The sequence below is a fragment of the Brachyistius frenatus genome, unplaced genomic scaffold, assembly GCF_029030835.1.
Source record: "Brachyistius frenatus isolate BFR_SWC_R1_liver_20210118 unplaced genomic scaffold, ASM2903083v1 Contig_449, whole genome shotgun sequence".
In the NCBI taxonomy this organism is placed as follows: domain Eukaryota; kingdom Metazoa; phylum Chordata; class Actinopteri; family Embiotocidae; genus Brachyistius; species Brachyistius frenatus.
In genome coordinates, this window is record NW_027211048.1 from 139,978 (window position 1) to 153,324 (window position 13,347).

A 13,347-nucleotide genomic window follows, 5' to 3' on the forward strand; every position below is an offset into this window, starting at 1 on the left:
TAACTCAGTGTTAATGTGAAATATATTATGACAGTTAAGTGAGAGAGAGAGAGAGAGAGAGAGAGAGAGAGAGAGAGAGAGAGACACACACACACAATCAGGACTAACTACTTGCATTACTACCACTGTGGTAACTGCTGACATTGCTTCTGCATTACTTTTATTGCACTGAATTCTGTTTATATTTACATCGCAGCATACTGTACTTATTGGACCACCATCACATGCCTTCTATCTGTACTACGCAAAATCTTAACTGCCATCTTTTTATCGTTATTTATATTAGACTTATGATATAGACTAAATTTCCTCACTGTGGGATTAATAAAGTCGAAGTCTTCACTGTTCTGTTTCTACATCACAATTGCTGCAATTTAAATGCCAGCAGTCACACCATTCAGACAGAGCTTTATATAGTGTTATCGGCCAGGTCCCTCCTTTCTTCTTCTTCCTTCTCTATCTTGTACCAGCACCTTGGTACTGTGAGGGACAACACTTCATTCTGCTGTGTACTTGTTAATGGATGAATGACATTAAACCACCTTCAACTTGAAAGGAGATACAGTAGAACCACTTTACAATTACTCAAATTACTCCAAACGCGTGAAACGGTGAACCCATGAGGCTCTGGAGTCCCGCAGCGGTCACCGCTTTACCTGAAAACAATTCTGCCTCTGATCTGAAATCACGAGAGAAAAGGTGCACATAACTTATTTGAAATGCGTTCAACAGGTGAACTCTGAGATGGTTTTGCTCTGCTTCTTCCATTTTTCTGGTTAAAACCTCCCGGTAGCTAACCCTACAGACTGGAACCAACAGGTCATCTCTGTGAGCATCAAAACAAGACAAAAATGCTTTGGAGTTTTAAAACTAGACCCTTTTAAAAGTTTCATGACAGTAACATCTCCTGAGGCAACATGACACATCGACCAAAAGAGCTGGCAGGGCATCAGAGCCTGGAGCATGATGAAGAAACGTTGATCCATCAATCACCGCAGTAACAGAAGCTCTCGAGACTGAACAGAAGATTAAGATCACTGTATTGCTTGTATCAAACACCTCCACTGTGTGTTAACAGCAGCGATTCAGGCAAGCAGACGGGCGTGACCCCTCGCACAAATCAACATTAATAAACAATGTCAGTTCTTTTCATAATCACATTGTTGACAGGCAATGTATTGAACAAGAGGCAGTGAAATGCAATCACACGTCAATGGTCAAAAAGAACACATATATATTAAGTCAAACTATGCATATACATAAAGTTAGATGGGGGATGGGGAGTGTGATCTCTACAGTACAATGTAACCTGAACAAAGCCCTGTTGTTGTTTTCTGCTTAGTTATTAAGGAAGACTTCATCCATCTAATGAGTCATCTTCTAAAATGGAGATGGGATGGCTAAAGAAAGCTTCTAGAAACATCAGGGGGGTCACCCAGGGTAGTTCAGTATTTCAGGTTATGTAACAATCAAACAAAGGGTTTCCAATAGAGGAGCTTATAAAGACAAACAACTCAAAAGTGCAACATCAGGACACAAAAGAAAACAAACAGGAACTACAGCACTGACAGCTTCATTTAAAAACACACCGAAGACAGCTGGGTCCGAGAGCCACCAAGAGTTTAAATTAATTTAATGTACGAGCAGCAAGATACCAAATCCAGCACTCCAGTACCTCAGTCAGAAGACCCAAGCTGCAACCTTTATCTCCGTGTACTTGAGTAAAATAAAGTGCTGATGGCAGCTCTACAGGATATAAATGTTATTTTACGGCAGCTCAAGTGCATTCACAATTTGGTCCGAACCGCTCAGCCCCAAATTCTCAACAAGTGGCTAATTGATTTCCCCGGTCAGTTGCGCTAAGTTATTCAACTGCTTCCAATGTTAAATTAAGACACCGTTAAATTCCTTTTACTGAGTTTCTTTTTCCTTGAGGTATGGATTTGAACTATCAAAAAGTCACACCAGATACTACCACAGCTTTTGGTTTCAGGTGTGAAAGAGTTTCATCAAATACTCCACATCTATGACTTAATATGCAAATGCATAATTGTATTAAGTACTATTTGCATACAAATGCCACAGAACGCTCCACAGCTTTGGCAAACTTTTGAAGGATTTACTTCCAAACTTTGAAAAATACTTGACTGCTACTCTGTTAGCTCGATGGTATGAAAAGTGAGTAGAGTCCTTTTAAGACAGTTTCTTAAAAAAATAGCTTGATCAGGATAAAATCCTTTTTTTTTATTATTGTTGTTATTATTAACGCATAAAATTCAAATATCACCCCTGCCGCCCACCCTGGTTTTACTGCTCTTTGGTGATACAGTACAACCATATTTCAGTGTGTGCCTCATCTTTGGAGAAGCAAAGATTTTACCTTCATCATATTGAAAGGATAAAACTTGAGTCTTAGTAGCTAAAAAGTACCTTCATAAAAATGCTGAGCCAGCGGGTGTAATACCTAATAATCCGTTTCAACTGGGAAGACTGGAGTCGTAAATGCAGCTGCTACAGACACACCAGTCTCTAATGTTGCACTTCTGACAGAAGGACCATGTAGGATGACATGAGACGTCGCTGTAGCAGTGTTGTAGCAGTGCAGTCTGGATGATGAAGGCTGTGCAAAATGGCATTCTGAGGTCTCCCTTCCTCTCCACACCTTCCAACGAGGAGGGAGGTGGGGTCTTAATGATGGGACTGTGACGAAGATGAGGAGGATGAAGAGGGCTGGGTGGGCAGCAGGCTATGCGTGCGTGAAGGTCGTTGGGGCCGCGGCTGCTGGGAGGCGGCGCCAGAATCAGAGGAATCCAAACCCGGGCTGCCTTCATTGACCTCTGTGTCGAGCTGGGCCGGACACTCAAAGTGAACGCAGTGAAACACCTGCAGAGAGATCGGGTCAAACACTTACAGGACAAATCTACACACACACACACACACACACACACACACACACACACACACACACACACACACACACACACACACACACACACACACACACAGACGCAGACCACTAATTCTGCTGGTGGCTGGGAAGTCACTGTTTCATTGGCTACTCATGACGTCAACACCCAGCCACCGTCGTTCAAACAGTCCCTCCACGACGCGTTTTATGATTGTTGCCATCAACAATGTTTGATTTTGCGGCAGATTTTTAAAAACATTGCGATGTAATTTGCAGAGATTTAAGTGAGTTTTTGGCAGTAAAACTGCGTAAATTATTTAAAGAGTATTATTATTTAGAGAGAACCATGGGTCTCATACTTCCCAAAAAAATGAACAAAAGTGATGTTTCTTTCTAAAACAGACAGTCTCTGACTGTATTATAGACTATAAAGGCTACATCTGCTGTCAAAATAAGAGCTTTAAATACTGCTTAAATCATATTAATTCAAAACAGACTGTATGTACAAAAATTTAAAAACAGTTCATGTACCAAGACATGTTTTGAAATTATCATTCGGTGTGAATGATAGACATAAAATCTTCTGATGCAGACTTCCTGACAGTTTGGTCCCTTGTAGGGCCACTGACACATGGTAATACACAATCAGTTTCAAGTAAACATCCTGTGGGATTTAAAGGACCACAATATATGTTTTCACCTCATTAGCAGTGTTGTGAGTCCCAACAATACGGATGAAGGAAGCAGGCTGCTTATCAAACTTCAATGTTTGCCATGATCTGTAAGAGAAGGCATGAAAAAAAAAAACATCACAACAAAAATACAAATCACTCATTTTGTGTGTCTGTTAACTGGGAGTCCCCCCTGAAAGAGAGACCCCTGATTCCATTGAGACTCCAGCAGCACCAGACTAACGGGCATCTTTGACCACGATGGTCCCCACCAGCTGCAGCCTCCAGGGGGAGACTGACGGACGGAGGGGACACCTCCACCTCATGTCCCCAGAGGAGACTGGGCAAGAGACCACGGCAGTCCGGTGATAGAGGAGAGCACGCTGCGGATATTCAGAGGACTGATAGTCTATATTTATATTGAAAAAGGGAAAAACAATAGTCAGACTTTTGTATTGAACAGCCAAATGTGATTGGTCAGGTTGAGCCCTGCTGTTTACGCATGTATGTCTCTTAGGATGACATGTTCCTGATAGCACCGGACATTTTTTTCCATTCATCCCAAACTGTATATATTTTTTTTTTATTTCATTTTATTTTTTTGTGTATATACTCTGTGTATTTATTCTAAAATAATACTTTCTTTTTTTAATCTGTTATTTCTTATATCTTAAACGTATTTGTAAATTTTTTTTCATATTGTGTGCACCTTTTGTTTTTTTCTGGCTGCTGTCACGACCCAATTTCCCCACTGTGGGATTAATAAAGTCAATCTTATCTTATCTTATTTTAGGGCACTGATTATTGTACGTAGACTATTCTACTGTGTTCAAGCTGACTATTAATTCTGCAAGAACAACATCTCAACAGTAGCAGAGTCAGCTGATCTTTTTAAGGCTGCGTGTTTCCTCAGAGATCAATGAGAGGCTCTAGGTCACTGTATAATCAGACAAGCTTCAGGAGAGGGACTCCGAAATCTATTACTTTGCAGATATAAAGTTCATAGTTTAGTGCCATCATTTTAAGAATAAATATAAATGAACAAGGCAGCATCATGAAAAGTCACACTGAGTAAACCACAGCTTCAAACAGGAAGTTTCAATGATAAAATATGATGCAGGTCATACACTGGATTAATGCAGAGGCTCATGTTGGACCCTCTCTGTGATCTTAATGCCATGGAAGAAAGTCAAAGTAACAGAAGAGGAAACGGGCTCCTCACCGACATGCCACCCTGGTGCGGTCCACCATCTTGGTCCACTGCTGCTGGTTGGTGGAGACTTCGATGTAATAACTGTAGGAGCGATCATCACAGTCCCATAACAGCAGCCTGAACAGACAATAAGAAAAAAACATCAGCTTAATCAGTAACCACTGACACTTCTTTTGAAGTGGAACATGAAGGCAGCACGACTTGCTTGAGCTTCTTGTTTCACATGTGATGTGAAAGGTCTTCACTAACCTGAAGGAGCTCCAGCTGCCTTCAGATAACTCTTAGAAATATCATGAGCTGGATGACTGACAGTCTTCACAGACTCACACTGTATTTCAAAACTATCATTACATAAAATCATGTCGATGGTCATCCCTATCAATGCTGCCATCAATATTGTGGACGTGACATAGTGTTCATGACCAAAATACAACTCAAGTTTCTTTTTACATTTTTAGCTCAATACAGTCATAACTACATTTCACTTGTATTTATTGTTGAAGTCATGATTTCATTCTGTAATGTCACATAATAAGCGTAAATAAAAATGTGCCACTGTATGGCAACAATTACCTGAATGCAAAGGTGGCTAAAATCAGTTTGATTAATTACCAGTAAATCGTGAATTATTGGACCAGCTGCAGAAATTTCTGGCTCCTTTATGAATCCTACTCAGAGCCGACGACAAGGCGGATCTACCTTAAAGAGCCTATAGAGTAGGGCTGAGCTAGCTGGATGACGATGGCCCCGGAGCCCAGTTGATGGCATGTGTATCCAGAGTCCCAGTCGTAGTTGCGCGTGTCTCCGTTGAGCAAGGCATTTCTGCTGCGACTCACACCCTCGACGACACTGGCACACGAGCCAATCGTGGCCACGTTCTCAGTGGGCACTGCAGACATCGGGGGCAGGGTTTCAAACTTGTTATGCTATGATCTGCACATGTTTGAGTTGACTTGTAACTTATAAGTTTAAAGTCACAGACATCAGAATCAACCAATAGGAAAGATGAGGGACACAGATCATGGATGGAAAGATGAGGGACACAGATCATGGATGTAACTAAGGACAAGTAGTGTAACTGATAAATGTGTGAAATCTTTTTCATCCACACAGAAATACAACAAACTATAAACTACACCACTTACCCAGAAGTCCGTTCTCCAGGGTAAAGGAGCGGTTGGTAAACATGCACTCAAAAGCCACGAGGTGGAACACCTTGTTTACTGTGTTGTGAGTTCCCACAATGCGAACATACCTGAGACAAAGAACAACCATCAGGTATGAGAGAAGAGGAAAACCAAAGCGCATTAACTCAACCTTCAGTGAGCCAGGTATAAACTAATGTGAAGAACTTGTTGTCTCTGGTAGAGGCCCTTCAAAATACTGTTGGATCTTTTTAATATACAGTTGAGGGCTTTAAATTCAAGATGAAACACTCGGTACATTTGTTCTTATCCTGGAGGATCTCATCTATCCCTTTTATGTTGGAATTATGACTTTCTTGAATTTTTCTTGTCATAGGTTTTTTTCCAACATATGAACTATCAACAAAATCAATTACGTGAAAAATGATGACCTCATTACAACGTGCTCTTTTAACACAAGAACCTAAAATACTATAAATGTGGTTATATTACATTAGAATGTCTTTTACAAAACACGAACTGAAGAAAAATCCTTTTGCAGGTTAGTTTCAGGGATTTGTTAGAAATACAGTGAACGGTAGAAATATAAATTTCCCAAAACTATGCTGAAAATGTGTTTATATTAGTTTTTTGTTTTATGGTGAAATTTAACCCAGAAGTGGAGTGACGGTGCAACACCATAACTGCATTCTTCAGGACACCTCTGAGTCTTAACTTCCATGTGCTAGGATGTTTGTTCACACTAATATTTTGGTGATGCTCATCACACAGAATTCCACATCTGGAGTCTCCAACTTTATACTGCTTTCTCTGACAAAGTTGAAACAATCCTATTTGAACATGAACCACCAAACACTATCCAAAAATTTATGGAAATCTAACTTTCTGTCCTGGTTTTTTTAAACACTGATTATATAATTCAAATCAACTACAGGCCCTGATGGTACACCAGGTGAAGGCAGGTTATGGCACTAAAATTAGATTAGATTTAATCCTACAGTGGAGAAATTCACTGTAAAATGTGATGAGAAAAAAATGACAGAGATTAAATGAAATTCGTATCGACTCATTCTGCTCCCAAAATGTGAGACAAAGCCGAATCATTCCCTACCTGTCAGTGCATGGTGTTATTGTAAGCAGGTGGGGTGCAGGTATATCATGCAAACCAGTCAAGTTCTCAACAGCTTAGGCCAAGGAATAATGAGTGTTGGTGGGAGCCATGTGGTTCAGCTTAGTTTACCTGCACACTCGTGGTGTGAAGAAGAGATTCTGCCACGAGCGGCACAGGTACTTGGAGTGGTCCACAACACGCTCCCAGTCCAGCTCGTCCATAGAGACCTCGATATAGTACGAGTAAGACCTTCAATAATCAAAGGTGATATCTGAAGTCAGTAAACAAACCATCACACTCATAAAATCAGTATCACGACAAGTCAGTCAAATGAGGTTCATTAAGAAGCAAACAATTATCTACATGTTACTTAAGACATGTGACATCTCAGCTTAGAAATCCAAGTACATCAAAAAATCAATCAACAATCCGTTTGTACGACAGATCTTTTATCTTTGGTGAGCTAAAAAAAAAAACCCCACCAAAAACACTATGATATGCTTCAGATAGGCCCTTTTTTCATCAAGTGAAAAGAGTTTATTTATTATTATTTACAACAATCCATCAGTGCAGTCAGTCATCTACAACCCCGTTTCTTAAAAAGTTGGGACGCTGTGGAAAATGTCAATAAAAACCACAATACAATTATTTGCATCATGTAAACCCATATGTAATTGAAAAAAAAAAAAATAGATATCAAATGTTGAAACGGATACATTTTAATGGATTTATGTGATTTTCAAATCATTACACCCTGTTTTTATTTAAATTTTACACAGCATCTCAAGGTTTTTGTAAACGGAGTTGTACTTCAACAATAAAATGAACTCTAATATGTGCTTAAATTTTCAATAAATATATAGTAAATTACGTTACACATTTCTGAAGAAGTTCAACCACCACTGTGACAGTTTTTCCTGTTTTCGCAGACAGGTGTGTCTTACCGGCTGTCTCTGTCCCACAGTAGCAGGCGGATGTGGTTGATGATGGACGGCTGACCCAGTTTGACCTCGATCCCGGCGCGGCAGTCCTCTTCGATGGGATGTCTGGAGAAGCCGTGGTCCAGGTCGTAGTTCTGGGTGTCTCCGTCGAGCAGCGATGACTTCAGCTCTCCTTTCACCACCTGAGCTCCATGTTTCATGGTGGCGATGTTCTCCTCCGGGACTGAAAACCAAGAGACAGAGACATGAAAGAAAGTGCAAATGACTACAGTAAACAAACACATAAGAAAGTAAAAATACACACATTACGACACATGAACTATATTCATTTTTTGATTGATGCTTGATAAGTACTTCAATGGGACTAACTGAGCATTCCCCGGTAGTTAAGGTCCATATTGCGGCTCTCAGAGCGAGTCTTAATGGCGTCCAGCAGGTCGTCTGGACTCAAAAGGGCTGTCGGTCGAACCACGTTTAGCATCTCAGTCAGAGTCATGAGCGGCAGCCGCACTGCTGACATCACTTCCTGTGTGTCGACGCCGTCCTCATGCTGCCGGCACCAACGGCACAAGGCCTGGAAGATCTCCTTCTCACTGGCAGCAAACGAGTCCCGCCGGACCATGGTCAGCAGAGCGGTCTGTAATGAAAGGTTCCTCTAAAATCATTTCAGGCAAAGAAGCTAAACTATCAAAAGAAAAAGTGTAACGGGCAGAGACAAATGTGTAAGGTAAGATTAATAGTGTGAAAAATTAGGGATGACATTTTTTAATAAATTTAAGGCAATTGAAGTTGTATTTCCAATCTTCACTTTTCTATTCTCAATTCTCCCAACAAGCAAGACTAAACTATAGTCCTAACTTTTGAAATGTTTCCAAAACTGTACGTAAGGTTTATGTCAAACCCCTTAATGTCCATCACAGAGCTAGTAGACGTTGTAGCTACTGTCATGCTAGAATGAAGCAACTGCAAAATTGATTACAGTTCTTCTTGCACAACTCCATCATCCTTCCCCTCTTACCTTGGACAGCGACAGGAAACCGTCAGAGTTCAACACTTCAGGTGCATGTCTGTCCATGTAGGCACAGCAGGCTGCACTGAGCGTGCTCAGAGAGTAGAGACTGGCCACGTCGAAAACCAGGCAGACGTTGTTGGTATGCAGGATGGTGCGGAGGAACTCGGAGGTGGAGTCCTCCAGAGGCTGGAGGCCGTAGCGGTGAGCCAAGCCCAGGAAGTCCAACAGCACCTCTTCCCGGGCAGAGCTGAGGCTGGCCCGGCCCGTGTACAGGTAGTTTAGCAGCATGGAGAAAGCTTCCACCCGTGTCTCCTCCAAACACACCTCCGCCTGCGGTTGAGACTCTTTCATCCCACCGTATAGCAGGGCCCTACAGCAGCCAGAACAGCCAAACAGAGGAAGTGTTTATAGTGCTTTGCAGTGTCTCAACCACAGGCTACAAACACTACATACTTCCTGAAAACCAGAAAGAATAAGAGAACTGGCAACATCAACATGGTTCACATCACATGCATATGAAGCATTTAATGCTCTTAGCACACAGACAAAAAATGATGTTTGAAAACAGCTGTCAGTTTGCTGGTTTGATACAACACGAACACCGAACCCGAGATACAGAGAAAGACCACATTATCAATACACAACTAACTCTACAGAGAAACACAACTTTGAAGAATGTCTGCCTTTATGTGGGCCGTCTACAGGAATAATATAGGGAAATAATGTTAAATTGACTATCATGTGAGGTGAATAAAATCAGATGACATATGAGAAGCTGTAACTATGAGGCATGGGACATTAGAGCTGAAAAATGTCTGTACAATTTGAAGGTTATCAAACTTAAACCAAAAACAAAGTGTTATTGTTTCAGCTCAAGTCTGAAGAGACAGTTTTGTGGACTTGAGTAGCTACAAGGATGGACCTACCAATGCACGTGTGAGATTTACAAAGGTAGCATAAATGCAGCAGGTGGCACCAAATGAAAAATGTGTTGTCCATCAAGAGGTGAGGTTTGCACATGGAGGGCGAACACTGGTTGTGATTGTTGGTTCAGCCTGGTGGAGTGAGGCAAGTGAACACCTCATCTCATGCAGGAAAAGCTGGTAGCCTTAAGGCTGTTTGTTGTGTTTAGGGTTTGATATTGTCAGGTTTCAATGTGTGAGATGTGTACTGTTTCCATGAGTTTAGACCTGCTTTCCTGGTAAGTGTAAGGCATCTGGTAGTAGGTTTGAAAGGAGATCAACGTAGCAGGTTTTTCAAGCTTAATTGTGTAATTCTTAACACGAAGGACCGAGTTTAAATATTCCTAAAATGGTGTTTTTAAGAGGGTGAATTAGTTTCCTTATAGACCATCGCTGGTCCTTTCACTGCTCGTTCCGTTGTTTTTCATGATTCTTTGTAGTGTAGTTTGCCCTGACAAGTGAGCCAGTATCAGGTACAAAGAAGAGAACTGCCCTCGTGGTGGAATCCTCCTTTATCGAGGGTTAGGGTTCTCTCCCAACCTGACTCCAAGTAAATCTCAGACAGGCTTATGGCCGTTGCGTGTGTTTTTTTTTTTTTTTTTTAAATATGTGGGTACCCTTGGATTGAGTTTTCATTGTTTCAAACAATGATATTATAGAGTGCACAGTGATGTTTTATTGAAACGTGAACCTGACAGACAGTGCTAGCTGGCAATTGAGCTCAGAGCAGGTTAATGTGTCGGTATAGGTACTGAAAATCTGAATGTCTTTACCTCCCGATTTCCTTTATAAGCTAAGGACGTGCAGTGTGACTAACAGAAGTAGTGTAACCTGAGCTCAGACATTTGAAATGACCTGAAGTAGTGACAGCGAGCTGCCAGGATGACCCGGTGCGCCGGGAAGCGCTTCCCCTCCACGATGAAGGTGACGTCGCTGTACTCCTCGCCGAGCACCAGGGCTCCGAGCTGCTCCGACAGCAGGTGGATGTGGTCGATCTCCGACACGGAAGCCAGTGGACGCAAAGGGTGACTGTTACTCATGGTGGACACAAGCCAGAGTCACATCTGTCCAACCGAAAGCAAAGCAGGCGCGCAGCAGCAGGGTTAGCTCACACCACGTAACGTCAGCTAATGCTACATGCTAACTAACATCGCAATAAATATATGGTATTTCTAGTTTATAACTTTGCGAGAATACATCAAGTCTAATGAGAAAGCCTCTATTTTCAGGGTGCATCTTAAAAGTACTGAATGAGCCAGCTGTAAGCGCCCAACGCTGTCGACAGCCAGCTAGCTGAGCTGTGTTGTTTACAGCCGCTGGTGCGGCGGACATTAGACACCTGACCGTTAAGGACCGGCTCAGCGCGTCTCTTCTTCCGTTCCCGCTGCGTGGTCAACTTACCGAGCAGCTTTCATTCACTCTGTCTTTCAATAACGTTGATTGCAGCAATTCAAACGTGGTTCTTTTCCAATTGTGCATAAAGTCAGCACCACATTTCCAATTGTTCCAACATCACACCGATGGAAACCAATTCCGGGTCAATGGGTAGGCACTTCCGGTTCGATTAATAGCTTTTCAAAATGAAAGTTAGGTAGGTAGGTAGGTAGGTAGTTAGTTACTTTATTAATCCCCAAGGGGATTAAATATATTTAATATAAATATATAAATACATATATAAGTAACCCTAACCCTATATTTAATATAAATATATTTAAAGGACAATGTTTATTTCGCCAGATTTTAATCATTTCTTTGGCCGATTAAGCAGCGATGCCCTATTTAACCTAAACTATTCCAATCATGTAAATTGTTCGGGTTAGGGTTAGGTGAAGGGGACTGATCCTCCCGTCCGACTCAACGCACGTTAGGTGATGCACGGTTATGCATTTACGAGGTGGCCAGCTTTCGGAGGAACGATTTGTTTTTCTCCTAAGTTTTTGCCTTTTTCACACTGCTTACTGTTTGTAATTATGTTCTTTCATTTTATGGACCACTGTTTGTTTGTTTGTTTGTTTTTTTTGTCAATAGGGATCTGTATTTAGTTTTCTAATCCCAATTTTATGTTTCGGGCCATGGGTTAGGGTTAGAGGTTAGGTGAAGGGGACTGATCCTTCTCTGACCCATATGAGTGACTGTGGACTGACCGTTCTCCTAGTGTCTGTCCTCAGCTGTCGGCCCACTGTGCAGCTCAGAGGAAAGACCTGGAGAACCAACATCTGCTGGTCCAGCAGAGAGTGAGACTCTACACCTGTCAGTGTGTGTGTGTGTGTGTGTGTGTGTGTGTGTGTGTGTGTGTGTGTGTGTTCAGGATGCTTCAGGTGAGCCTATGGTCAGCCCGTGTCCTGGGAGTGATGACATCATCCAGGGATACCTGTTCAAGCGCTCCAGGAAGAGATCCAAAACCTGGAAAATGTGCCGACACAGTTCATCTTCATCATGTGGTTCATGATAACACATATGTTTAAACACTCTGTAACATGTTTCAGATGCTGGTTCACCATCAGAGACAACCAGCTCATCTACAAGTGTCAGGATTCCTGTTGTCCTCTGTTTTACCCCCGACCACCTCTCCTCCTGTGTCCCCTCATTCCCCTGTCTGTTTGTAATTGTCCTCCAATGTGTTCTTTGTCCTCCTCTTCTCACCTCCTGTGGCCACGCCCCTCACCGGTCCCAGCAGCTGCAGCCACTCACCCCAGATCACCACCTGCAGGTGTGCTGCATCTCCCTGATCACCTCCCCGGGCAATATGTACCCTGCCCCTGCACTCCTCTGGTTGTCGGTTCATTACTACTAGATAGTACTAGCAACAGCTAACTGCGAGTTACTGCCAGTGCCTGTTGATCACCGCAAGGACAGCCAGTCACCCGTCTGTCACCTGTGTGTCCTGTTTACTTAGACTTAGTTTTTCCAGCGGTCCTGTTCTCTGTCCTGCTCGCTGTCCTGCTGGCTTCGTCTCCCCGGATCATTGGGTTGAGTTGCCCTTCTGACTTGGAAGGAAATAGACACTGTAGGTGCCACCTTTTGTTTGTTTGTTGGAATAAAGACTGTATTTTGAAATGATACGGAGTCTGTGAGCCTGCATTTGGGTCCTGTTATACTCCACCTCATAACAACAGGAAGTCTCACAAGGTAGGAATCAACAGCTGTTGGTCAGATCTGATGTGTGTATTTATTCATATATACAACCCACATATATCTATCTATATATATAAAACCCTAACCCATGGAAATGGGGGACGTCCCCAAAGTTCACTATATAGCTGAGTTTTGAAGATAAATTGTAATCCATCCACTCAGTCATTACACAATGACATCATCCTTTCTACAGCTAACTATGGTTGCACATGACTTTAGCATAAGCTGCTTTCCAACCCTGTGATTATG

General features: G+C 42.2%; 1 protein-coding gene across 1 annotated transcript; it reads right to left on the reverse strand.

The window, feature by feature from the left end:
- Positions 1 to 1,023: 1,023 nt before the first annotated feature.
- On the reverse strand, positions 1,024 to 11,494 carry btbd9 (BTB (POZ) domain containing 9). The gene is made up of 11 exons (XM_069725797.1): positions 11,365 to 11,494; positions 10,819 to 11,027; positions 9,008 to 9,371; positions 8,359 to 8,626; positions 7,993 to 8,212; positions 7,178 to 7,297; positions 5,938 to 6,047; positions 5,492 to 5,681; positions 4,802 to 4,909; positions 3,609 to 3,687; positions 1,024 to 2,883 (listed from the first exon to the last, which is right to left on the reverse strand). The coding sequence occupies exons 2-11, from the start codon at positions 11,001 to 11,003 to the stop codon at positions 2,689 to 2,691; spliced, it is 1,839 nt and encodes a 612-aa protein (XP_069581898.1). The 5' UTR covers positions 11,004 to 11,027; positions 11,365 to 11,494; the 3' UTR covers positions 1,024 to 2,688.
- Positions 11,495 to 13,347: the final 1,853 nt, after the last annotated feature.